The sequence below is a fragment of the Antedon bifida genome, chromosome 11 (genome assembly GCF_963402885.1).
Source record: "Antedon bifida chromosome 11, ecAntBifi1.1, whole genome shotgun sequence".
Taxonomy (NCBI): Eukaryota; Metazoa; Echinodermata; class Crinoidea; order Comatulida; family Antedonidae; genus Antedon; species Antedon bifida.
The window spans coordinates 11,973,916-12,000,645 of record NC_136236.1 but is presented as its reverse complement, the minus strand read 5'-3'; the positions used below and the strand labels follow the sequence as shown (position 1 = coordinate 12,000,645).

The 26,730-nt window shown below is 33.1% G+C and overlaps 1 protein-coding gene across 4 annotated transcripts in view; it reads left to right on the top strand.

The window, feature by feature from the left end:
* LOC144855138 (dedicator of cytokinesis protein 3-like) overlaps positions 1–26,363 on the top strand; it is a 37,292-nt gene extending 10,929 nt beyond the window's left edge. The window contains exons 8-48 of one of the 4 annotated variants that reach the window (XM_078712942.1): positions 1,736–1,875; positions 2,421–2,502; positions 2,679–2,814; positions 3,139–3,211; positions 4,099–4,202; positions 4,611–4,736; positions 5,612–5,718; positions 7,085–7,247; positions 7,999–8,108; positions 8,421–8,441; positions 9,336–9,510; positions 9,819–9,916; positions 10,081–10,164; positions 10,496–10,596; positions 10,727–10,855; positions 11,090–11,198; positions 11,336–11,516; positions 11,664–11,791; positions 11,890–12,018; positions 12,371–12,567; positions 12,762–12,831; positions 12,944–13,021; positions 13,209–13,377; positions 13,642–13,787; positions 14,527–14,615; positions 15,169–15,331; positions 15,451–15,699; positions 15,849–15,938; positions 16,281–16,385; positions 16,682–16,817; positions 16,975–17,231; positions 17,587–17,757; positions 17,964–18,047; positions 18,214–18,330; positions 18,547–18,602; positions 19,337–19,400; positions 22,439–22,495; positions 22,887–22,971; positions 23,186–23,413; positions 23,523–23,596; positions 24,663–26,363. In XM_078712942.1, coding sequence (XP_078569068.1) covers positions 1,736–1,875; positions 2,421–2,502; positions 2,679–2,814; positions 3,139–3,211; positions 4,099–4,202; positions 4,611–4,736; positions 5,612–5,718; positions 7,085–7,247; positions 7,999–8,108; positions 8,421–8,441; positions 9,336–9,510; positions 9,819–9,916; positions 10,081–10,164; positions 10,496–10,596; positions 10,727–10,855; positions 11,090–11,198; positions 11,336–11,516; positions 11,664–11,791; positions 11,890–12,018; positions 12,371–12,567; positions 12,762–12,831; positions 12,944–13,021; positions 13,209–13,377; positions 13,642–13,787; positions 14,527–14,615; positions 15,169–15,331; positions 15,451–15,699; positions 15,849–15,938; positions 16,281–16,385; positions 16,682–16,817; positions 16,975–17,231; positions 17,587–17,757; positions 17,964–18,047; positions 18,214–18,330; positions 18,547–18,602; positions 19,337–19,400; positions 22,439–22,495; positions 22,887–22,971; positions 23,186–23,413; positions 23,523–23,596; positions 24,663–25,001 — 5,220 coding nt within the window. In that variant the 3' untranslated portion in view covers positions 25,002–26,363. Of the gene's footprint in view, positions 1–1,735; positions 1,876–2,420; positions 2,503–2,678; positions 2,815–3,138; positions 3,212–4,098; positions 4,203–4,610; positions 4,737–5,413; positions 5,539–5,611; positions 5,719–7,084; positions 7,248–7,998; positions 8,109–8,420; positions 8,442–9,335; positions 9,511–9,818; positions 9,917–10,080; positions 10,165–10,495; positions 10,597–10,726; positions 10,856–11,089; positions 11,199–11,335; positions 11,517–11,663; positions 11,792–11,889; positions 12,019–12,370; positions 12,568–12,761; positions 12,832–12,943; positions 13,022–13,208; positions 13,378–13,641; positions 13,788–14,526; positions 14,616–15,168; positions 15,332–15,450; positions 15,700–15,848; positions 15,939–16,280; positions 16,386–16,681; positions 16,818–16,974; positions 17,232–17,586; positions 17,758–17,963; positions 18,048–18,213; positions 18,331–18,546; positions 18,603–19,336; positions 19,401–22,438; positions 22,496–22,886; positions 22,972–23,185; positions 23,414–23,522; positions 23,597–24,662 lie in introns of all 4 variants that reach the window. The other 3 variants (XM_078712941.1, XM_078712943.1, XM_078712944.1) reach the window with 3 other exon arrangements.
* The last annotated feature ends 367 nt before the right edge of the window (positions 26,364–26,730 follow it).

The following is a 26,730-nucleotide window of genomic DNA, read 5'->3' as shown; positions in this document are numbered from 1 at the left end:
CGTATTCGTGTTGACGAATATCACCAGTCATATTCGTAACTACAAAACGAGTATAGTTTTTGATCTATTTTGCACATTTTGCATTTGAATTAGGAATGATTCATGATTATAATATAATTATAGATTTATTGAAAGTAATTTACTAAAGTAATTTACTAAAATGCCAGGTCAATTTTGATAAATAGCAGTTTTTAAAGTCCTCACTCGCTTTGATGTTACGCTAGGCCTAGGCAGCCAAGCACCAAGCAACACGTACCTGCGCTTCGCTCAAATTTACCGCAGTCATATTTTGGACGCGCCTCAATATTTCGTTGCCATGCGAAACAGATTTTTTTATGGCTTACGAAAACGAATATGTGTGCGTGACGTATCCGTTTTCGTTATCGTATTCGTAAGATTGCGAAACCTCTCTATTATCAACAGCTTTTTATTTCTTTACTTTACACTGTAGTCCTCAAACAATAAATCAAAAAAAGTAAGTAATGGACACACCATGCCATTAAAAAAAAGCAGTATTATAAATATAAGCAGAAAGATAGATAAATTTTAATAATTTAGTGGATTATTTTTATTTAGCGGTGATTTTATGCCTTTATCAATCAAACATTGTATTCATTTAGTTTAAATTATTAAAATTAACACCGACAAAATGCTGTCTTAGTGATAGATAATAATAACTGAAATTCAAGAATCATATATTTTTCATTCTTTCATCTTTTAATCATTTTCCTGAAATTCCTAAGTTGAAGAGTTGTCTGAATACTGACATTGGTCCAGATTTGAGCATTATTATACGTTTTAAACAAATACTATGAAACTTGTATCTTGCTACATTCACATGTTTTAAGGAAAATTAAAATGTCAGATTTGTTTTTATGTTCAATTTTATATCAATACTTTCACATTAAACTGATTTTTTAATATGAACCATATTTTTTAAATGACAAAAATATAAATAAACCATTTATTTTGTCATTAAATTTTTAAATGTTTTTTTTATGAATCTTAATTTTATATATTTTTTATCAGATTTTATTCTTAGTATTTTTGTTTTTTTTATTGCTTATTAAAACAAATGTTTGTAGTTGCAATTTAATTTATAGTGTAAATTTATTTCAAATATTTCATTTATAAAATCCTGATTTTAAATCTTTTCTGACAATAAAAGTTTATTGTAGTTTAGTATTTCAAGGCGGCAATGCTTTTTAAATTATAACAATGCGATATTGTAGATTGATTTTAATATGTCGAGATATTTATGTAAAGCATGACTGGGATATGTGGGTTTTCAGAAGCTCAACAAATGTGGTTTCCAGTGTGTAGTACATTTTATGAAAATTACTCGAAATGCATTCCTATTATAAAACTGACTTCTACTAACAAGAGGCAAGCCATGGTTCAACTTTTCGGACTTTTTTTCTGTTGTCTTGGCCAATTTATTCGGTTTATTAGGCTTTTTCCTGGTTTATTTTCATCAACTTTTCATTTTTACACTTGTGCTAAACAGTGCATAGAGCCTATTTGTATTTTGCGCTATATAAATTTAAAACCATTAACCATTTGAACGATGATGATGATCAAATAGATCGAAACGTTGAATCATGGCTTGCATTGCTATTTATAAAGCATCATAATAGTTGTTTGATAAATCAGATTAGCTAACACAGTAAACCACTGTATTTGTTTAATAAAATGATAATAAACGGTTACCAACTATTATTTCTTCCATTTATAGGGTACAGCTCTTGAAGGAATGCAAACAATATTATCACATCACATATATTTCAACATGAAGAACTTTGGTTGTGCTTTGGCAGGTGAAGAAGCAGACGTCTACTTCACGTTGTACAATGCCTCAAATCAAACATATTTTAGGTAAAATAAAAATATTATTTGCTCTGTATGAATTGCTAGATTAACTGTTTGCATCTTTTTTATTTATTTATTCTTTATACTGAGTAACCTCTTCAGTAAAAAAACTGTTTTCCCAGAGGGTCCAGTACACAATCACAGTCAAATTACAAAACAATTTAAAACAAACCAACGATACATCATAAGAATAATATTAATAAATTTTGGTAAACAAACCACTACGATTTTTCCTCACTAGGTGAAGAAATTTAACTATACAATTACGTTCTATTAACCCCTAGCTATCAGCTCAAGCTCGGTGGTCTAGAGGTATGAACACCAGGCTAGTGATCTGGAGGTCGTGGGTTCGAGTCCCACCCGAGAGTTACTTTCATATTTTTTTTGCAGATATTCTCAATGTACTTAGTATGAAGTACAAATTACGTCAGAGTAAGGCAAAACATCTGACCAATAACTCAACACCCTGACGCAAAGCTACTCCACAGTAGTTACAAACAATAACAATTCTGTTCTATTATCTGTTAAATATTTCTGTTTATTTTTTACAGTGAACGGTATTTGGCAAAAATTAATAAACAAGGTGTCAGCAATAATGTGGAAATGATCGGAAAACAATCAACAATTTTTTGCGTAAGTCGTCAATCTGTAATATTATATTACTTGGGCGTGGTTGCGGACTAGTACATTGTGGTCCAGGAGTGTCCTAGGAACTCGTATCTGAGTCTCTGTAGAGCACAGGCTATTGTCGGTTTATCCAGGTAAACAGCACTCATAGACTACTAACACCACTATTGTTGTTGTTGTAGGATTTAGGCAATCAAGATCTGTTGAAGGATATATATTTAGCTTGTCACATTGTACGCATCGGACGAATGAACCCTAACCCGTCAACAACGTTAGGAAGAGGACCAAAAGATTACAGAAGGCCTTTTGGAGTAGGAGGTTTGTGGTTTTTTATGTATTCATTCATTGTCTTTATGTTATACAAAAAACAAAAATAGAAACAATTTCACCAGGAAATTAACAAGATAATAACTTCCACAAAACCAACCTAATTTGTTTATATAACAATTATATTATAGATAGTTTTAATTTTTTAAATAGTGTGTTACAAGCGTTAGTTTCTTCATTGTCTTTGTGCGTTTATTGTGAGACAATAGTTTCAGTGTCTGGCCGTTTGTTGACATTGGAATTAATAAAGTATACCTGAATATATAACAATGATAAATTATCTTTATAGCATCTTCATTTGTGTTTTTTCCGCAGTGTTAAGTTTAAGTGACTTACTCACAGCTGATAATTCCAGCTCAAATGAAAAAGAAAAACCGATTAAAATAACGTAAGTATTGAAACTTTTCATTGGCACTCAATGACATCCCTAAGTACCCAATGACATTCCCAGGTACTCGGACATCCCCAGGTACCCAATGACATTCCCAGGTACTCGGACATCCCCAAGTACCCAATGACATTCCCAGGTACCCAATAACATTCCCAGGTACTCAAACATCCCCAAGTACCCGATGGCATTCCCAGGTACCCAATGACATTCCCAGGTACCCAATGACATTCCCAGGTACCCAATGACATTCCCAGGTACTCGGACATCCCCAAGTACCCAATGACATTCCCAGGTACCCAATGACATTCCCAGGTACTCGAACATCCCCAAGTACCCAATGACATTCCCAGGTACCCAATGACATTCCCAGGTACCCAATGACATTCCCAGGTACCCAATGACATTCCCAGCTACCCAATGACATTCCCAGCTACCCAATGACATTCCCAGGTACCCAATGACATTCCCAGCTACCCAATGACATTCCCAGGTACCCAATGACATTCCCAGGTACTCGAACATCCCCATGTACTCGAACATCCCCAGGTACTCGAACATCCCCAGGTACCCAATGACATTCCCAGGTACCCAATGACATTCCCAGGTACCCAATGACATTCCCAGGTACTAGAACATCCCCAAGTACCCAATGGCATTTCAAACTACTCATCTTTTTGGGCTGTGAAAAGTCTGCCTTTTATGCCATATCTTTAGTACAATCTGTCTAATATTATGCTTTATTAATAATTACCATCGAGCTTGTATTAATTTAATTTAAACGGCCAATAAGCCGGAAAATAAGTCGGCTAACCAGGTATCAAAACTTTAACTGAGGTCAGCGTTAGTCAACTACATCACATGGGATTTCTATTTTGTTTTCACAGTCTTGTAAATACAAATACTGACAATGATTTCTCTACGCTTCATGAAACGCTGATTACACCTGGAAAAAGCAGCAAGAGTTTACCAACAAGTACCACCAACTTAGGTAAGCACACTCACTCAGCACATGCTTACTTCTCACTCATTAACTACCAATGTTGTGATAGCATACAAAAAGATCCATCGATTTTCTTCTTCTTTTGTTAGCGACACGTAACAACAATGTACAGTCAACTCTCCCAATACCGGACTCTGTGATACCAGAAACTCTCCCAATACCGGACTCTGTGATACCAGAAACTCTCCCAATACCGGACTTGTTTTGAATATTTTTACCATTAAACACACATTCCGAATACCAGATTTTCCAGAAAACCAGACATATCTGGCCGGCCCAAAGGTGTCCGGTATTGGGAGAGTTGACTGTATATTTGAATGGAAACCATGGCATTAGGGTATTATACTATATTGAACTCTCCCTCACTCCTGTTTATACTCTTTTTTTCTTTCTTAGGCGTTATCATTGAAATGAGAATGCTTCACGGCGAACTAGAACAACTTAAGATTGAGAAGCCATTGCTGTTTAAACAGAACGTGTCAATCACCAGAAAACTTGGATTTGCAGATGTCATTATGCCAGGTTTTTACGTCATTTTTGTCGAAATTCAGATTACGCCCTCTACAGTTGTGCATTGCCCCTTGCCGTATACAATCGTCCACTTGATTCGGTCAATAGTATCAAGTTTGATCACCTTTATTTAGTAGTGCTTTGATGCAAATCTACTACTAATTTTACTGTATTTGAACACAATTGTGTGTTCTGTTATGTGCGTAATTAATTTGAATAGCATTGATATCTGTAGTATAAATCATTATAATGATATCTGTACAGTAGTTGTCACTCTAGTAGACTCAGCAGGACTCTCACCATTAAACTCTGCCGACACTATCAAACTTTATTTAACAAAAAAATGTGATGTGCCCATATATGGACATGATGATGTCATATCACTATCATATTTAAGCATATCACTACCATATTTGTGCACATCACACTTTGTTGTCAAAGTTTGATAGTGTAGACAGAGCTTTAGTTAGCATTGCTATCACAAACACTGATATTGCATAGGAACATTAATATAGCCTTTATTTTTTACTTTTATTTAAATGTTATAACATTCTAAATAGTTGCTTGGGTTTGTAAGGACAGCAATTGTTTCCAGTTGATGATTCTAAATTGTTTATATTTCAAAATGGCCTCAAAACATGTTTTCTTTGATTGTATGTTTTTGGTTCAGCAATTTTTTATAACCTCAGGCGATGTACGAAACGATCTTTACGTTGTGCTTGATCGAGCAATATTTGACCGTGGCGGAAAGACTGCGGGAAAAAACGTAGAAGTCACTGTATGCGTTATTGACCGAAGTAACATGCGTAAAATGGTACGTTCCAAAACTGACTGATTACAGTCATATCATTGGTCATAATTTCATCATAAATGTTGTCATTTTACAGGAGATGTTCGCAACGATGTTTATATTCATCTTAATACCGCGGATTTCGAAAAAGACCGCAACAAAGTTGAAATAATCGTGCATGTACTGACTGACAACAAGATTGTGGTTCGTTGCATTTTTACTCTTTAACGTCTGTCGGCGAAGCTACTCACACCGTTTTGTTGCATTTTTACTCTTTATTTTAATGTCTGTCAGCGAAGCTACTCACACCGTTTTGTTGAAATACGCTTTTAGAATTTGATTTTATTTTTGCATCTTTATGTTATAGTTTTTGTAGCTGTTTAAATTTGTTTTTTTTTTCTATGCAGGTAATTTTTTTTAATGGATTCTCCTAACTAACTATTGCATGGGATGGCTGTTGTTTAATATGTATATTGCATGGCATTGTTTTAATTTAATATTATTAGTTCACTCAAATATTGTTGATTTCTGTATACTAAATCTTTGTTTTACTTTTGACAATTTAAATGATGATTTTTAACTTTTTTATTTATTTATTGTCAGGTTATTATATTGTGTTTTTCTTATTATTTAGAATGTTAACATATTCTTTTAAATATATTTACTAAATGTATCTATTTAAATTAAGTAAAACTCCTCTGTTACAGGATCACCATCAGGATTCAACAAAAGGTCCCCTTAATATAGACGACTGTATAGTTTTAAAATATTTATTTCCCCTCGTTGTTTACATAGTGTTCCCTTATTAGAAGTGTCCGCTTAATAAGGGGTGTCTGCTTAATCGTTGTATCCACTTAATAGTGGTGTCCGCTTGATAGGGGTGTCAGCTTAAAAGTGGTGTCCGCTTGATGGAGGTGTCCGCTTAATAAGGGGTGTCTACTTAATAAGAGGTGTCCGCTTAATAAGAGGTGTCCGCTTAATAAGGGGTGTCCGCTTAATCGGTGTATCCGCTTAATAGTGGTGTCCGCTTGATAGGGGTGTCCCCTTAATAATTGGTGTCCGCTTAATAATTGGTGTCCACTTAATAAGGGGTGTCCGCTTAATAAGGGGTGTCCACTTAATAAGGGGTGTCTGCTTAAAAGGAGTGTCCGCTTAAAATGGGTGTCCCCTGAATAGTGTTCCAAAGGAGGAGTTCTACTGTGTTTTAAATTATTATATTATATGTAGTTAAAATGAGCGCGTATGTTCTATATGTGTAAACTATTGTGCTATGTTAAACTGTCTTCTCTTTTGTATTTTACTTTTTTCATATTTTAATTTTAACAAATAAAATAAAATAATGCTTTTATGTTCTGCGTACTATGATTTTCTTTAACTATATTAATCCTTTGTTAATTTGATTTATTGACATTTTCTGATTTGATCTTTTTTTATTATTAACACAAACTAAACAAATGCTTTTAATTATATTTATACAATTTTAACATAAAATAGTGATATATTTCTTATGTCATCATTCTTCATATTCTTATTTTTCACATTAATAATTAAAATATTTAATGTTTTACAGCCGTGCATTTGTCTTGGTGACGGAGAGAAGCCAGTAGAGGAGTATAAATCGGTGGTTTATCGCCATACCAACCAGCCACGCTGGAACGAGATCATCAAACTAATGATTCCAATTGACAAGTTCAATGACACACATATCCGCTTTGAATTTAGGCACTGTTCAGGTAAACACTTACTTTTTCATGTCTATAGGCACAAGTGGTCAAGGAGTACCATATAGTAAATTAATCACTTTCCTATCAGATAGATGGTAATCCCCCTGATGCAGGGCTATTTTGTGAACCAGTTCACCGGGCTAATCCACTACTTGTCTCGAATGATGAACTGGGTTCTTTAAAGTGCACACAGGTTATAACTGTGTACACTTGACCTACGGTTTATAGTCCTTATCCAAGAAGACTTTAAATATGAACAGTGTTGTCATGCAGTTGCCAAGAGAGTCATTCAGTGTATGCAATGGCTATTGATGAGGTGGCTAGTATTTACTGCCAAATGATTGAGATAACAAGTGTTGATATGCAGGGTTAGCTTTCAAGGCATGTAAGATAGGGCCTAAGAATAGCAAGTGTTGAGGGGTACTATATATGCAGGGTTAGCTTTCAGGGCATGTAAGATTGGGCCTAAGAATAGCAATTGTTGAGGGGTACCGTATATGCAGGGTTCACTACTTTCTATAACTTATTTAAGCAGTATTGATGACGTTGATTTGACTGTTATGTTTACTGGAGGGTTCCCTATAAGTTTAAGCCAAGCACACAGTAGTTTATTTGTGTTTTTATAGTGTTTGTCTTCATAAGTCTGTAATTGCAACAGATTTACATAATAATTACTGACGTTCTCTAACACTGGGGAACCTGCTAACATAATGTTTCTTTCTTATGAATTTTATAATAAGTACATTTTATTTTCCTGTAGGTAATAGAGCTAATAACATGAGAAAGTTATTTGGAATGTCGTTTGTAAAGTTGATGAAAGGCGACGGGACAACATTGCATGACGGACCACATGAACTCTATGTTTACACGGTAATTCACTTGCTTTCAATGTTACAGAACATTTTAGTTGGGTTACTTTGGTTACTGGTTTAGTTGGGTTTAGATTTTTTCTTTTAAATAAAGTAACATTAATAAAGTAACATTAATAAAGTAACATTATGATATTAGTGCCATGTGTAATACATATCCTTCATCACAATGGTTTAATTTAAAATTCAACTTGAATTTATTCAAACATAATTTAACGGTCTTAATGGAATATTTTCATTAGATCTATTTTAGAAATATTTCTGTATTTATCATTCATGTGTAATGTTGCGGTGATATGTTTAATTATTTTAGCTTCCAGACAAGCTAAGAAATGTGAGTTGTTACATATTTAATTCCAACACGTTTGTCATAATAAACTAAACCAGTCAATGATGATGGCATTTAAGTTCTTGTGCAATAAATATTTCATTTCTGAGATGAAATACAATTTGCTTCTTAGAATTAATGTTGTAATAACTTTTACTTCTGTTCATTGTGAAAGGAAAACTAACCCACCTAAAACTAAAACTGAATTGCCGTCATTTTTTGCTCATGATTTCTTAACTGTTTAAATTCCAAAACCTAAACATACTTGTAATAGTTTTTAAATAGTGTAATAAATATCTATTGTTTGTATTGATAGTTAGTAGTGACATTTCATGAGGGCTTTGTTTAATGAGATCGCTATTTTAGTCTTGCCATTAGTAATCTGTATGAACACCCTGTGTACTTGGTTCATTTAAAACTGTATCAACCAATTTGCTTTTAAAATAAAGGTTTATAAGCCTGCTTGCCTCTCATTGGTATTGATGCCCTTTCATAGCTTGGTAAACAAAAGCTAAATCATTTTCCCATAATAGATATGATTGTAAATTTTGTATAAAATCTTGTTATTTTTCATTTAGAGTATGTTTTAACAAAATTTACCCAATGTGTTTCATGCTACCTTAAAGTCAAAATCAAATTAAATTAATTGGGTGTTGTTATACTTTTCATTTGAGAATACTTGAAAAAGGAGTAATTCTTGGTTGGGATTTGAACCCACGACCTCCAGATCACAAGCCTGGTTAATGTGTAATAAATTGTAACATGATTTGCATAGCTGCAGTGAATATATAATTCTAGTGACCACAGTTAGTTGACCACAGTAGTTGACCACAGTAGGTGACCATCATACACTAGATAAATTTCAAATAATATCTAATGTTTTGTATTCTTTATTTTTAGTGTACGGATCACAACCGATTTGAGAATCCATCAGCGTACCTTGTTCTGCCATTCAGTACAACTGATACCGCAAATAAATCCATAAATGCTCAGAATAACAGTAACTATCCCAGAAGTCCTAGAGAATTCTTTCACATACAGACAACTATCTGTTCAACTAAACTCACACAAAATGGTAATTATTCTGTTGAATATAGATATATAGAACTCACGAGAACAAATAAGATTGAAAGAGCCTTTAGATTGGATATGTACATATTATATATTATTAAACGTAGAGCATTTTGTGTAATGGAACAGGGAACAACAGGTTTACTCAAGCGCCATTGATCTGGAATCGTCTTCCATTTTACATTTCTATGTTCTTAATGCAATTTAAGTCTGTTCTTAAAACTCACTTGTTCAATATAGAATAAGTCAGTGCTTTACACTTACCATCTTTCATTTTATATAATAGTACATTTTTTTAAACATTATTTACAGTAAATTTGTTAGATCTTTTACGCTGGAAAAAAAATCCAAACACTGTTATAGACACGTTACGAAGGCTGTCAAAGGTCGGAGGTCAAGATATTGTCAGGGTAAGTATATAAATGTCTAGTATGTCACACACTTATTATTACATTGTGAGGGGTTTTCCTGAATGATCGTACAATCAAAGTGGTAAGAATACTATGAAAATAAGTATAAAAATGTGTGATTTGCTTAGTTACACATTTAGATTAATACCCGTTTTTAATACTAGATTTTGCAAGATGTTCTTGACACACTGTTTTCTATTTTGGATGATAATCCTGAGAAGTATGCTGACCTGGTCTTCAAAGGACTCGTAAGTATTCAAATACCATTTTAAAAATAAAAACATTTGTGATTACAGTAATTGGTATACTGTATGAATATATTATTGAGATCGAGGTTCGAATCCAATTCTCGCCGCATTGCTTGTATCCTTAGGCAAGATAATTTATGTTTGCCTCGCTCTACCAAGGTGTATAAATGGGTACCCGGTTAGATCAAGACACACCTTTGCGCTGATTACTAGCTGCATTATGGGAGTATTTTGTTTCTATACGTGTTTGATCCAAAAAAAATGACTGGGGTAATAATGTTCAGCGCTATATAAATCCAGGATATTATTATTATTGTTTTTCTTTTCATAGATTTACATCATTGGTGTTCTGCGTGATAGTAGGTTCAAGTCGTTTACCACGGTTCTTGATACTTATATTGAAAGACATTTTTCTGGTGCTTTGGCTCACAAGTAAGTTCCAACAAGTTACCTTCTTAAGCTCTGTCTACACTATCAAACTAATGCTGATATGACATCATCATGTCCATATATGGGCACATCACATTTTTTGTATAATACTGACCTTTTTCACTTTTTCCAGGTATTTACTTTCTTATCTCCAACGCGTCACTGAGAACCTTCGAATCGATCATGACTACGCATCCAGTGCTTTCAGCTCGTTTCATTTTCTTTTCAAATTCTGCATTCGTTCAAGGATTCTATATGAACAGTATGTATATCATATCATGATAATAACTAATGCAAAGTTAATTGGTCAGATGTTTTGTTGTATATTTTAAAAATACACAAATTTGTAATTCTCGGGTGGAACGTGAACCCACAGTAGTGTGGGGTAACTAGTCAGAGTATGTTTAAATATCTGACCAATTATTGTATATTAAGTTCTTGTACAATTGTAACATGAGAACCACTTTTTAAATTATTATGCTTTTTTTAATTTTAGAACAACTGGAGGGAAAGGAGACGGCCGTTTTGTATCAGATGTGCGATCTCTGTTTAGCTCAATTAAGGATTTTATGAAGCGTGACGAAGACTACGTCAGAAAAGCCCAGGTTGGTTGCAAACGTGCTCAACTGTTTTCTGTTATTATAAATATTGTTCTTGGTAACCTAGAGATATTCAGAAAAAAGACATAAAAAATGCAAAATAAATTTTATTTGGTGACATTTTTTAACAATTATACTTTCAGAGTACATTACTTGAGAACTGTTACATTGTGTTTATTGAGCTTCAAAAGTTGCTTAGCGCCCTCGATGTCAGTACTTTGATGATGGAGACTATTGAGTCAGTGCCTCAGTCCAGTGGCTTGACAGGCGTCAAACTTAAATGCCTAAGTCAGGCTATCAAAGGAAAACTCTTTACAGATAGTAGTGAGTATATAAATGGTTTTTTAAACAACAAATAATAAGGGTATATAAATGCTCACATAGAGGTCAAAGGTGAGAGTTCACAATGTACCTAAACTGGGTAATCATTTTATCAAATGCACACTTTTAATGTGTTTGTTTGTATTGCAGGTTCCAGATCGTATATCTTACCTCTCAGTCTTGGAATCTTAAGTTCACTCATCAAAGGAGAGCAGGAACTTAGAATCTGTCTCTCTATTGTTGGTGACATCTTAGCTTCTTACAAAGACCTAACACTGGTAGGTTTACCTTTTGTCCTCATAATTTGTAAATATAATTTAGATATTCAAATCAAGAAATATGTCTGTGATAATATTAAATCTATTCTTTTCTTCAGACGGAATATGAGAGTAACGAAATCCAGCTGATAGTGAACGCATTGATAGGAATATTACTGAATACATTGTTACACATTCAGAAAGACCAAACAGTGGGACCAAATGCCCCTGGATCACCCAGCATTGTGGTAAGATTAACGGCCTGTTTAGACATCATTGTGTTGTGAGAAGATTAGGGGCCTGTTCAGACACAATCGTGGTGTGAGAAGATTAAGGGCCTGTTCAGACATATTGTTGTGTGAGAAGATTAAGGGCCTGTTCAGACATATTGTTGTGTGAGAAGATTAAGGGCCTGTTCAGACATATTGTGTGAGAAGATTAAGGGCCTGTTCAGACATATTGTGTGAGAAGATTAAGGGCCTGTTCAGACATATTGTTGTGTGAGAAGATTAAGGGCATGTTCAAACATAATGTAACTAGAAACCTATCCAGGTGATTTTTTGTTTACTTACTATTATATTTATTGTATTTTTTATTTAGAGTCTGTGTACTTCATGTTTTATTTGCTTGTTGAAGTTGATGAAGGAGGGACATTACGAATTTCTTATATCCTCAATGGCACACGATCTAGAAAAGCTTTGCGGCTTCTTACTTCGACTGTTTTGTGTGTTTGAGCATCTTGTTACCATGGATATTTTCTCAAAGGATTGGATGGTTATGAAAATGGCATTGAACATGTAAGCTGTTGTCTGTTTTTTCTTTTAATTTCTTTTAAATTCGATTCGATTAAATTTACAATTCGTTTTGGATTTTAATTATGAATGGTTGCCTTGTAATGTGTTTATATCAGTTGTAAAGTGAAAGTTGATTTTAATCAATACTGTAAGTCAAAAGTACTTAAATAACCTAAATAATGGTTTTTATTTTCCAGCGTAATCTTATCTTCAACACAGTATTTTTGTCAGCCTCTACACACCTACCTTATAGATGCCGTCCAAAATGTAAGATTAATACAACTAAAAAAAACAATTAAACACTTTTACTGTCAATTAATTTATAATCTTACGTATAAAATTCCAATCCTATATTAAAAGACCTGTATTTTAATTCTAGGAACCTCATTCCAAAGATTCACAATCTATTTATGAGACTCCGCACGACGAAGGGGTTCGAAGCAGAATTATATCACATGTAAGTTCTCAATTTTATTAAGATGCATTTCAGTCAATAATATTCAATATTTATATAATCTGAAATCTCTTGCATTGAAAATTACACATTGAGTAAGTTACAATACTATTGTATACTTAATACATTGAGTAAGTTACATTACAATACTATTGTATACTTAATACATTCATATTTTGTCTGACTATAGTGCATTGAAGTGTGGAATCGGTTTTTCAAGTTTGCTTCATGTTTCCTTACGCAACCATGCCTTCAGTTAGAAACGTTTACTGTCGAAAAACGGAGCAAAATTCAGGATAAATATGGCGATTTACGAGAACCAATGGCATTCCATGCGGTATCAATGTGGGACAAGTTAGGTATGTTTATCAACATGTTTCTTTCATATATTGATGCAAGATTATTAAAGAAGGTGAAAGTAAAATGTAAATGAAGTTATAATTGAAAAATTAAAGTCAACTGAGGAAAGAAAAATGGTGGATGTTTTTTTATTCTTTCGCATAGCGTACCAAATTCTTTAATGTGCATTTTATAACATAGATTGTGTAACTCTTTTATTTGTTTTAGTATTACTAAATGTAATCAATTACAACAATGATAATTTAATAATAATAATATTAAAGGTTCAACGAAAGCCGAGTTTAAATCAAAGACCAGTCTGTTCCTGGGTGTAACCTTAGTTCCTGGTTCTGAACTACGTAAAGCTGTACTACCAATCATATCAGACATCATGGATTGTGAATTCCAATCGAAGGGTAACTTTAGTCAGGTAAATATCAATCAATAAATATCAATATTTATCAATATCTCATGTATATTAATTTACAGGCATCAACTCTAAATAAAAAGTGTAACTAATGCTTAATTGCATTTGTATTTATTTATACATTAGAAATAGCAAATGTGTTTCATTTTTATTCTTAAGCTCTGTCTACACTATTAAAACTATATGGTTTATCCAAATATGGTGGTGATATGCCTAAATATAGTAGTGATATGACATCATCATGTCCATATATGGGCACATCACATTTTGTTGTCACATAAAGTTTGATAGTGTACACAGAGCTGAAGAATCATAATTGTATCCGCCAGTCTTTTTTTAATTAATGACTATTTAATGTACTTCTATTTGATGACACAATGAGTCACATTAGTGGTTAATAACCCATTATTCAGTTGGGATATAATACAGACCTGCCTTCCTTTCAATCCAGACCTCTCCCAGGAATTGTTTATTTGTATCTAGTTCATCACAATGATTCGCTACATTAGCCTACGATGATGATATACAATTGCTTCCTGTCAGATATTAGGCAGGATGGGAATCTGACAGGGAAACCAATCACAACTGGGAAAGTGAAAGGGAAACCAAATTGGGAAGGCAAAAGGAAGTCAATTGGAATTGGGAAGTTAAGAGGAAGTAAATGAAAGAATATAATTGTATTCAATTTGTCATGTTTTATTGGTTTTTTATATGAAAGTGAATTTAACCTTTGGCCTTTCAGTTGGAAGACGATTTGTCAGATAAGTTGGATCAGTTTGTTGTTCAGGAGCGGAAGGGAGATAACAACTACAGGGATCTCTTTGAATCTGTGTAAGTATAGTATTCTCTAATGAATGATTCTTGTTGTGTTTGTTTGTGTTGGATTGATTATTGTTTTGGTTTGTTGATTTGGCGCAAATGGGCAAAGAACCGCTGGAAAATAAATAAACAAAATGCAAGCTGAATGTACTGAGTTGCTTATCAATACTATGTTATACATTTCCATTAAATTTAAGATTAATTAAACAAGGAATATTGGATAAATTGTATGAATAAGAACATTTATTTATTTCACATTAAACAACATAATAGAAATATGTAATGTGTTACTAAATACTAACCAGTGAACTATGTTGTGTTCTTTTATTTCCTCTTCTCATTATCAGTCGATATATGTGCTATTTTAATCTCTATTAGTCATTCTTTATTCATAAAATTCAACAAACAAATGCAACATACATCGCAGGTCTTGGCTGGAAATTACTCTATAAAAATCAACAAGAGTATGTCACAAATAGCAGTACAATTTGATAAGCTGTCCCGTGTCAGTTTAGTATAATTGTAAATCAGAATTAATGTTTGATTAATCAATTTTGATTGCCAGTTTGATGCAACAGAGCAAAGGCAAGGACTGGGAAGAGAAAGGTGTACATCTGATTGGAAAAATAGCTCAGCTCCTGGAGCGACTCATTGATTATCGAAACGTTGTGTCAATAAATAATGAAGATAAACGATTTATGAAGATTAGCTGTATCTACAACCTGATGGTAAGAAGCTAGTGTAATTTATTTAACTTGTAAAAAGTGATTTTTTTTTTTTCAAATTTGTTTTAATGCGACGCTTATGCATAATACCTCAATTGTCCCAATGTATTGTGTTTGTGTAGAATTTCCTGTACCAGGATCGTAGTAAACGAGACACGTGGGCCAGGCACATCTACCGGCTTCATGAACTACACCTCAGAAAAGATGAACACACAGAAGCCGCGTTCACATTGCTGGAACTCGCAAAGACTTACAATTGGTCTGATAATCTGATCCCAGAAGATTCTTACGGAAGATTCCCTCAGCAAAAGGAGAGAGAACGAAAAGAAATTCTGTACAATAAGATTCTTGTTCACCTTGATAAAGGACAGGTAAATAAATAAACTCATTCGTTTCTTTTTTGTTTTATCTTTCATTTCTTTGTACATACTTGTTGTTTTTTAAGCGCATAGAGATGAATTACAGTACTGTATTATGTGCATTATCATTGCCTAATTGTCTGACTATTGTGGTTATTTAGGTTTGGGAATGTGGTATCCCGTTGTGTAAAGAACTCGCTGACTTATATGAGAATAAACTTTACAATTACAAGAAACTAAGCACTATCCTGGTAGGTATAATAATAAGTTTGTCTTTTATCATTTAAACTAAGCACTATCCTGGTATGTATAATAATAAGTTGTCTTTTATCATTTAACTTTAAGAATATCACATGTGTTTGTTTGTTTTATTAAATTTTCCACATACATCAAATGATACAGTTGTACATTCTAATAAAACATAGATTAATTATAAATTAGATTAAGAGAAACATGAGTATGGATGGAGGAAGAACTTTAAGGCTGACCCCCATTACATTGATAACAATAGAATTCTGTAAATATCTAATCAGTCACAATTCTCCATTTCTTACAATAATGGTATACATTCTTGATATGTTCTTACCTTAAAGAAAACACAAGCAGACTTCTTCACTAAAATCCTCGATGTTAAGCGGTTGCCGCCAATTTATTTTCTGGTTGAGTTTTTTGGTAAAAGCTTTCCAGCCATCAAAAGGGTAAGGTTTCTTTTTATCTCTATTCAAATGTGTCAAATGGCCGAGCAGTTAAGGCAGGGGCGCTGTTTACCGTACCTACAGTCCCAACAAAATTGGCATGAGGGGGATTACCACTATCTGATAGGACAGTGATTAATTTACTCTTGGTAATCCTTGGCCACATGTGCCTCTAAAGACATAAAATAAAAAATAAATAAAATGTGTTTATTAATTACACCAGTTAGGGTTGTCAATAAAGCAGTATATACAGTAGTAATACATTGTGTAAAGGTAACTTACAATATATATCATTTCAGAACAAGTGCTTCATATTCCGTGGAAATCCTTGCGACAAGGTTGCCAATATTTTGCAGAGCTTACAGGCGGATTTTCCAAATGCCCAGCCGTTGTCTTTCAAAGCAGATGATTCCATCAAGAATGGCCAAGCACAATGTATCCTTTCATTGCATCTTAGTCTGTCAGCTAGTATAACCTTAGCCAAATAGAAATAAATAATAAAGAAATAAATTTCAATCACAATTTATTAGTAATTCTTACGACTTGAAATAACGTGTGTTGTAGTTTCCTTAATTTTCATATTTTATTAAAGATATTTCTGTGCGACAAGTGAATGTTACAGCATCTGAGAACAGTAGGTTCAAAGGTCACAATGTTCCGCATGAAATAACATTGTTCTATCAGGGGAACGAGGTCAACGAATTCTTTTATGATCGACCTTTTCAGAAAGGTGTAGAAGATAAGAGTATGCCAATGAAAAGTATGTGGTTAGACCGTATCACACTCAAGACCACGTTCAGGCTCCCTGGCGTCTTAAAATGGGCAGAGGTTACACAAATTATCACAGGGGTAAGTAACACATTTTCATACTGAACATCATAGGCAGAATTGTTGTGTAGATTATTACTACAGAATATATAGTTTATTTCATTGCTTGACATTTGTACTTTTTTTGTTAAAATTTTCTGTTGATTATTCAGTGCTTAGAGGTGCCCTGCATTTTGCGCTATATTAAATTGAACATTATTATTATTTTCATACAGTATGTTTATACAAAAGTAAAGGAAAAAAGGCTGTGGTCACAAACATTGCAGTAAACATGGTATTCCGTCCTTCAATCTACAGGGTTTTGAAAATAAAATAGAATTCCAGGCTCATAGAAATAAATAATAAAATAATCATAAAAAATGTTTCATCCCTCCAGGAAAAAATAAGTCCTCTTAAGATTGCCGTGGAAACTATGAAGAAAACAAGTGCTGAACTTGAGTTGTTGAACTACAATGCAAAGACATACGGTGTTGTGGAACCTCTTACAATGAAGCTGTCTGGGGTAGTACAGGCTCAAGTGTCTGGAGGGATCACGGTTTACAGAGACGTGAGTAATTTGTAGTCGCATGCAAAGCGACTCCATAGCTTACTATGTCCGTCGGTTGGTTGGTAAACACTACCTTAAATTTGCACTCGCGACTGGGCCAGCCATGTATATGGCCTTGTTACAGAATGTACTGCTAATGTGCTTGCCTTAAATACAATACAATGAATGAATATTATTATTACAATTTATTTTATGATTTTATTTAGATTTTTCTAACAGAGAGCTATGCAGAAGATAATCCAGATGATGATGATATTATACAAGAGTTGAAAAACTTGATTGAAGATCAGGTAAGCTCAAAAAACTATATACTATGTAGCCTAGCCTTGATATGCTACTACTGTATGTTGGCCACAACAACCTAGCATTATGTAGCCTAGCCTTGATAGCATCCAATAGTGATACAATATTATTACATACATTATCAAATAATATCAATAATGTTTTTTATTTCAGTTCAGAATACTGAGCGAGTGTATTATCGTTCATAGTCGTTTGATAGACGATACGTTGCGCCCTCTACATGACGAATTCAAAAGGCAATTACTTGAGCTTAAACGCTCAATTCAACATGTAAGAATTATTTTTTTAAATTTTCAATTTTAATGTCCTGATACAGAGATGATACTCCATTCACACTGGACACACACAAGATGTACTGCATACACAAACTCTTTAAAAAGTCTTTGAGAGTGGAGAATTGTTTTGCGATGAGAAAAAATCCTGACAGGATTCAGAGATCAGTATTATATATGAATAAAATAATGATTTAATAATTTTTCCTCATAGGATACTTCATCACCAGGTCCACTACCAGAGAGGAAAGAATCATTGAACAGACTAGGGTGAGTATTTGTACTTTATCTTCTAAAAGGATAAATATTATTGAGCATACAGCTGAATACAACCAAAACAAAATACAAACTGAATCTTACTAATAACATTAAAGATGTATTGTCCCTTTGACTAATTCCAAAAAAAAAAAAAAAAAAAGATTTCGAAAAAAATTGGGTCATTTTGAAGTATCATAAATAGTTATTAACTTTCACCAAAAATAAGTCGGAAAAAAAATCATTTAACTGAAATACAGACGTTTTTTTGTTCCAAAAATAACTTTGACTTCCAGACAAAGTTTTCGATCAAAACGTATCACATAATGCAACACTTTTGGCTACTCTGTATGCATAATCATAAAACTTCCTCGCGATCTGTGTGAAAACACCTTCTCAACCGTGATGAGTTGTAAACAATCCTAATTAGCATCATGCATAATGCATATTCGTGGTTTGAAATCTTTGTTTACTTTCGCTCGCGACGATTTTCCAGACGAAATGTAATCAAATTAATTTACCTGTTAATTACGTAAACTTGTTGTTTTTGGCTCGAATTTTCAACTTAAAGTGAATAACTTTAATATTACTTTGATATGGCAAATTTAAATTTAGAATATTTTGACCTTCATTTTTTGTGTTTCAAGGGACAATACATCTTTAATTGATAATGTTACTAAACCTGATAACATTATTACACAGTACAACATTACTACACATGATAACATTAATTTATCTGTTAAATTTAGTATAAAAAATGAAGATCGTAGTAATAAATCAAAAAGTGTGTTCCATACTCCTGAAACTCAAGCGGTAAGTCTTTACTTAAGTTGTTGTTTTGTTGTCCTTTAATAACAATTGAATGTTTACCCATCCTGCTTCAATGTGTTTAATATCTATTGCATGATAACTGCTATTCTTTGGTGTATGTAATGAATTTGTAACCGACAACACTTCTCTTTTTATAGTCTCTAAGTGCTTTTACAATCGTTGCTATGGATATTGTCATGGTTGCTATGTTTTATTTTAACAGTTTCTAATCTTCTGCTTTAGAAAACATTGACAAATTTAAGATAACAATTAAACACTAAAAAAACACAGTCTTTTAGTTAAAGGCTCATTTATTGTGGACGAGAATTTAATTTTTTCAATGAAACTGTTGGTACCAATTATGTTGTAAAAAATCAAATTATTGTCCAGTGATGTAGTTTCAATAATTTTATTGAGAATAAATTAAACTACTTGTATATCAGGAAATATTTGACGGGCTGTCCATGACTCTGACGAGGAAGAATAGATCTACGGTACTTGTTATACATATTCTCTTTACAATTTGCATTTGTTTTTTAATTATGCAGTACAGTGTGCAGTACTGTGTGCAGTACAGTGTGCAGTACAGTGTGCAGTACAGTGTGCAGTACAGTGTGCAGTACAGTGTGCAGTACAGTGTGCAGTACAGTGTGCAGTACAATGTGCAGTGCAGTACAGTGTGCAGTACAGTGTGCAGTACAGTGTGCAGTACAGTGTGCAGTACAGTGTGCAGTACAGTGTGCAGTACAGTGTGCAGTACTGTGTGCAGTACAGTGTGCAGTACAGTGTGCAGTACAGTGTGCAGTACAGTGTGCAGTACAGTGTGCAGTCTTTCATTACTTAAAAACCTGGCAATTTAGATGATATTAGTTATTTTGAATAATATGTCAGCCATGAAGTTTGTTTTTGTTTCATCTTTTCATTCTGCCATATCAATTTTATAAAACGTTTGCTTTAGAGGCTTAGAATAGCTTAAAATCAAATTAATTTTTTTTTCATCTCAATTCCGTTTCTTTGAATACTCTTTAAAACAAAGTGATGATGTCATATCACTACTTTATTTGGGCATATCACTACCATATTTGAGCACATCACACTTTTTTTAAAAACTAGTTTGATAGTGTAGACAGAGCTTTAAACAACAAAGTGGCTAGGATAGAAAATTTCTTCAAATAATGCCATATTTAGAAACATCCATTTTTCTTTATTTTCAAAGTTCAAATCTTTTTCTTCATTATGCTGAGAAAAAAAACTGTATTAGATTAGCTTGCAAAAAGAGAAACTCAACAGTTCTTTTTAGAACCATATATATGTGGTGTACTGCAAACTTTATGTCAACAAAATCTTGTAAATAGTTGCTACTGTCTGCTGATGCTCTTCTGTGTCTCAGTGTTGTTGTGACATATTGATCCTGGTATTCATTGCGCAATAAAGCAAAGTTGTTGTTATTTGGTACGTTGCTTTTTATAGCTATTGGTAATAAAATCTACAACAATTATTGTCTCTGGATCTAGGAATCGTTCGTACAAAGAGACTGAACTCAAGTTTGTTTTTTGTCTTTCAGTATTCAAACCGTCGCAAATCTACCTTCTATATATGAAATTATTCTTTATTATAACTCCCAATTAATGCTTACTACCAGTTCAATGTCACTTTTTTATTTTACACTATAAAATTATTATTAAAGAAATTTTTTTTTGTGTTTTTTTTCTTAGCTTGTCTCACCTTGCTTTTCACACCTATCAGAAACAATGCTCTCCTATAGCTAGTTTCAATCCCTCCCACTGTGTGTCCATTTAGTCACTGCGCAATAAAGCAAAGTTTTTGTTATTTGGTACGTTGCTTGTTTTAGGTTTTGGCAATAAAATCTACAACAATTATTGTCTCTGATCTAGGAATCATTCGTACAAAGAGACTGAACACAAGTTTTTTTTTGTCTTTCAGTTTTCAAACCGTCGCAAATCTACCTTCTATCTATAAAATTAGTCTTTATTATAACTCCCAATTAATGCTTACTACCAGTTCAATGTCACTTTTTTATTTTACACTATAAAATTATTATTAAAGAAATTTTTTTTTGTGTTTTTTTTCTTAGCTTGTCTCACCTTGCTTGTTCAATGTCACTTTTTTATTTTACACTATAAAATTATTAATAAAGAAAGACAAATTTATAAGACACATCAAAACATCATGTAGTAAAGTAAAGATTATTAATATTTTAAACTCAAAATTAGATTAAATCATTTTTTAACAGATCTAATCCAGTGGTGGTGCCAGGATTTGACCGATGGTGGGCCGAAGGGTCATGCACGTGAACGTAGCATCCATTGGCTGGGGCCATCAAGGGGGTCCAGGGATGGAGCCAGCCACATCACAGAGGGCTTGGGTCAGGGGTGCAAAGATACTAATATATGACCTAAATAAATCTACAGGACCTTAGCCCCGCCTTAGCTCTCCCCTGTCTCAACTTGTCCCCCTGCTGGCACCACCACTGATCTAATCAACTAATTGTAAGCAATTCCCCAATAAATTACAATATTATTTTATAATCAAAATTATATTTTTTAAATGCATGAAAAACAAATGTGCATTGTTTAGTGGAATGTAATTTGTTTTTTAACTAAAGGTAAAATAAACTGCTTTTGTTCTAAATATAATTGCATGCTGGGAGTATACTATTAATAGCCCTTAATGCCCCATGTATCCGTATGTCTATTGTATGTTATTATTCTGCCATTATGTTTCTTTCTTTGCCCCTCCTCAACTGGTATCACTTCTAAATACCGGCGTCACATTTAGTACTTACTGTACTACGTTCTTAGTAGATAAAGCAATGCTAGATATCACCCTCAAATCATAATGTTTGTTGATCTACTTATGTGATAGTTGCACTAAAATTGGTACTTTGCTTCTAAGTACAACTACTTTGGTTGTTAGGCATCTAACAGTGCTTTTTAACTATTCTGTATTTTCTTCCCATTCACTTCATTTTGTCGTCTGCCACCATTTTTGTCGTCTGCTATCATTCTATGACCATTCAGCTACGCAACATGGCTCGTAGAACCAGTACACCTGTCATTCCGATGAGAGAACCAAATGTAAGTGGTTGCCGTCATCTAACAATCTCTACTCTCACTCACTTTATAAGAATCATGAAATATATGAATTGTATTTTGAATCAATACTAAATCTGTTAAGTATTGTTATATGTAAAGTATTAATAAAGTATTTAAAACTATTATATGTTGTATTGTGTATAGATATCTAGGACTGCACTGTGTTATTCAATCAGATATTTTCTATTGATTTGTATTAGTTTAACATAACTCATGAGTTGTTACATAAACACTATTTATTGTATTCTCTCTCTTGTTTATGTTGATTATCTCCACCTTTGAACTACTATTCAGTGCCGATTTTATAAAAGTATCTGACAGTTAATTGTTGCTTTAGTTATTGATTATTATTATTGATATTGTTGTTCTGTAGACAAGACTTATACCAAAGTCATACAAGAGAGGACCAGTCAGCCCTCGCAAGAACAGTGACCCAGGCTTAATGATAGGCCAAGATGGTATGATGACATTATTATTTTCAAATTTATTTGCTTTATAATGTTGATATGATGCCCTCTTGATTGTCAGCATATGCAGTTTAGGGTCACCCTCTTTAAATAACATTTACTAAAAATAACAAAATAAAATACTAAAAGCCTTTGTAATAAACTGATAAATAAATCTAAACATTCTTCACAATGTTGACCTTTTAATTGTGGGTTTTGTTTTTAGCTCTGAGTGGAATAGGAACCTCGGATAGCTCTAGTACTAGTTCAAGCAGTATCCCGCATACTAGGGATTCTGGCAGTTCAAGCAGCTTGGACATCAATAACAGTACGTTCTACCGGTCAAGCATCATCTCCAACGTGTCCAACAGATCTAGCTCAGACGGTGACACTTTTCCTAGCATTCCGCCGCCCTTGCCCAAAAGGGGTGGGTCAAGGCCAAATTCTGGTACAGGTTAGTGTGTTTCATTCTGTATACATCCATTGCACTCCATTCCCTTTTTCAATTCAAATCTCTTCTGAAAACTCATATAGAACTAAAAAGATTGTTTTTATTATTGCAGGAAGTACTTCATCAGGGTCTCGTTCTGACTCACCTATTCCTGAAACGGATCCGCCGGCCGTCCCACCTCGCAAGGTGAGTTCTTGCGTACCATAGACCTGCATGGCACACTCACTCAGGAGCTCATTCAAGCTTGACGCATCCTGCTTACTAATATTCTACTTAATGTTGTCATATAGTATGTTTGTACAAACTTTGTGGAGTGTTGGTTCACTTAATGTACTTCATTATCTGTCATTTATCTTATGCTGCCACCTATGTATCCTACCTTGTTTGTGGAGAAAATAAAAAGGAACGGTCCTCTTAATTCTTTAATTAGTGCTTTCACAAGATAATATGTATTTTGACATTGTCCGAAATGTATGCATGATCATTAAGTGCTTTAACTGCTACATTATTGCTATTTATCGTGCTTTGTACTCTATCTGACATAGCAGCATGTTTATATATATATGTATTGATAAATAGGTCTAATGTTTACCACACACACCCCTGTACACATACCGTACAGTAGGAATATTTTGGCCTCACTAAAGGTGGGGTGGGTGGGGGGGTTTGGGGGGGGGGGGGGCGGAATGTAGTTTATTTTTATAATGTAGTGAATTGTTTGCTTTTATGCTATTTTGTATGTTGCTTGTTTATTAAATCATGTATAGGCTACTAATTGCACAGATTGTTTAATATTGGATGCATGCTGTCAGAACACAATGGTAACAACACTAGTGGTAATGTACACATTCCAGATAACATTATTTAATGTTGTATATTGAATCACATCATGCTTTACATTGCTTGGAGCAGTATGTATTCTAACACTTAATGTTGGTTGGTCAGTATATACTGGTTAGGGACTACAACACATTTAACATTGTTAAGCAGTGACTGTATACAGGTTAGGGACTACAACACATTTAACATTGTGAATGAAGGTTCTTATACACTTATCATCACTAGAGACTATTATGGGATGTTCTTTTGCTATAAATGCTTTATTCTTTGCTTTTGTGTCATACTCATTATAGATTTGTTGATTACTTATTAAGTTATATTTTACTCTACTCATAAATGTTTCTTTTGAATTAACTTTAATAATTGTAGTTTATAATGACAACCATTGTATGGAATGTTTTGTTTAATGTAGGTGAATGAAGCACCACCCCCTCTACCACGAAAAATTAGCTCATCAAATTTGTCGAGGAGGTCAGGTGAAATGCCTGTCATTACTAGAGAAACATTACCAACGACGCACGAAAACCCTGTTCCGTCACGGCCTGTTGATTCTGGAATTTACAGCGGGAGCGAGACCTCGTTGAAGGATATTGGTGAAATTCAGATAACTGTTCCATCGAATGAAGAATTGAACGGACTTCTTTCTGTACAAATTCCAGTTGGGGGAACGGCTGAACCGGAAGTCCCACCAAAGAGAACTCCTCCCCCTGTTCCAAGCAGGCCAAAAAGAACCTCTGATCATAGTCAATGATCATTGCTGGTTTTCAAGTTCACAAATTAGATATAATAACTGGGTATCTATATGACAATATTAATAATAATAATAATAATACAGTAATAATGAAATCTTTATTTTAAATCGGAGGCTCGTTCACAACTAAATGTGTTCTTCCACGAGGCCATATTAACACTTAATGCAACTCTATATTTTAAATGTTCTCGCTGGATAGCTAACTATCCCATGAAGAAGTGCAATGGCTGTGTGTGTAAATATATGTAGAAACATGGCTTGTAAACTTGTATAAAACATAGCCTAATTAAATCAGTTTTATAGTAACAATAATAATAACATTGAATTCTTATTTTAATAACAAAAATCAATAATTCACTACTAAATGTTATTATAAATCTTTATAATATTTAAATGAAAAATCATTATCAAATCATGACAAAATTTGGCAGTAAAATAAATGTTCAATACATTTTTTTTTTGTTAACAAAAAATGAATGCAAATGTAATGGGCCTAGGTAAAGTACAGATTCTTGTCCAAAGTAGACTATGTAGGAAACGGGCAACTGAGGTTCGTTGACCTTACATCACCTTAAATATTGAAAAGTGACCTTTGGTATAAATGTACCATAATTGTATATATACAATATATTAATTTAATAACCAGATTATGAATTTTAATATATTATATAGATTAATATCATTTATAATCTAAAATCGTTGATATTACCTAATAAAAGTTGTAATAAATCTACAAGGTTTATTTTGTGTTAAACTAAATAGAAATATGTAAAGTGTTATAGATACATTTTGTAAGTATATTTTATGGCTTTTTGATGTAGTATTTTTTCAGGGATGTTGTACCAGATTCTACAGAGTAATGGCGCAATGTATTTTGTATACAACACCATAGCAAATGATCTCCAGTTTATTTGAACTAACAGTTTCGTTTTTCATTATAGCTCACGCCAGATTTGCGTTCAAAATCCACAGATTTTGTGTTCGATTAATGTATATACCTTTTGTTTCAATTAATTTTATTATAATAGATTTGCCATTCATATATTTTTTTACAGAGAAAACCTCACAATGTGTGATTAAGTGTGTTTAGGAGATTATACATTAATTGATGTTTTTTTATTCATGCTAAAAATGTTTTCTTATGTATATATTTTCTGGCATTTAAAAAACATAATTAATTTCTCTTGTTTAAAGTCATAATTTTTTACTTAACCATATTAAATAATTCATACTTAATTTAAATTAATTGTTCAAAGTATTACTTAGTTTTAGAGTTGTTGATTTAAATGCTTAATATTTCTTACTGCACGAATACATTGTTTTATATTGTATATTTAATTTTACATTAAAAATGTGGGTAAAACAAAAGTTTTGAATTTAATCATTATATTGTATCTAAACTTATTTTACAGCACGTATGCAGTCGCTAAACCAAGTTGAACGAAATTACTCCATGCGTATTTAAATAATTCCTCTGCGCAATGCCAGTTGTTCATTTTACACTAACTTTATCTTGTTTAAAACGTTTGATTTTGTCGGCGTCGCAACATTTCTTTAATTGACAGGCAAACTCGTTATTCATGCGACTTTAAACTCTGCATGTATGCAGTCGCTAAATCAATTTACTATATACTATTAAGTAATTCGTTGCATAATTCCAGTTGTGCATTTCATAATAACTTTATCTTTTTCAAAACGTTTGATTTTGTCGGCGTCGCAACATTTCTTC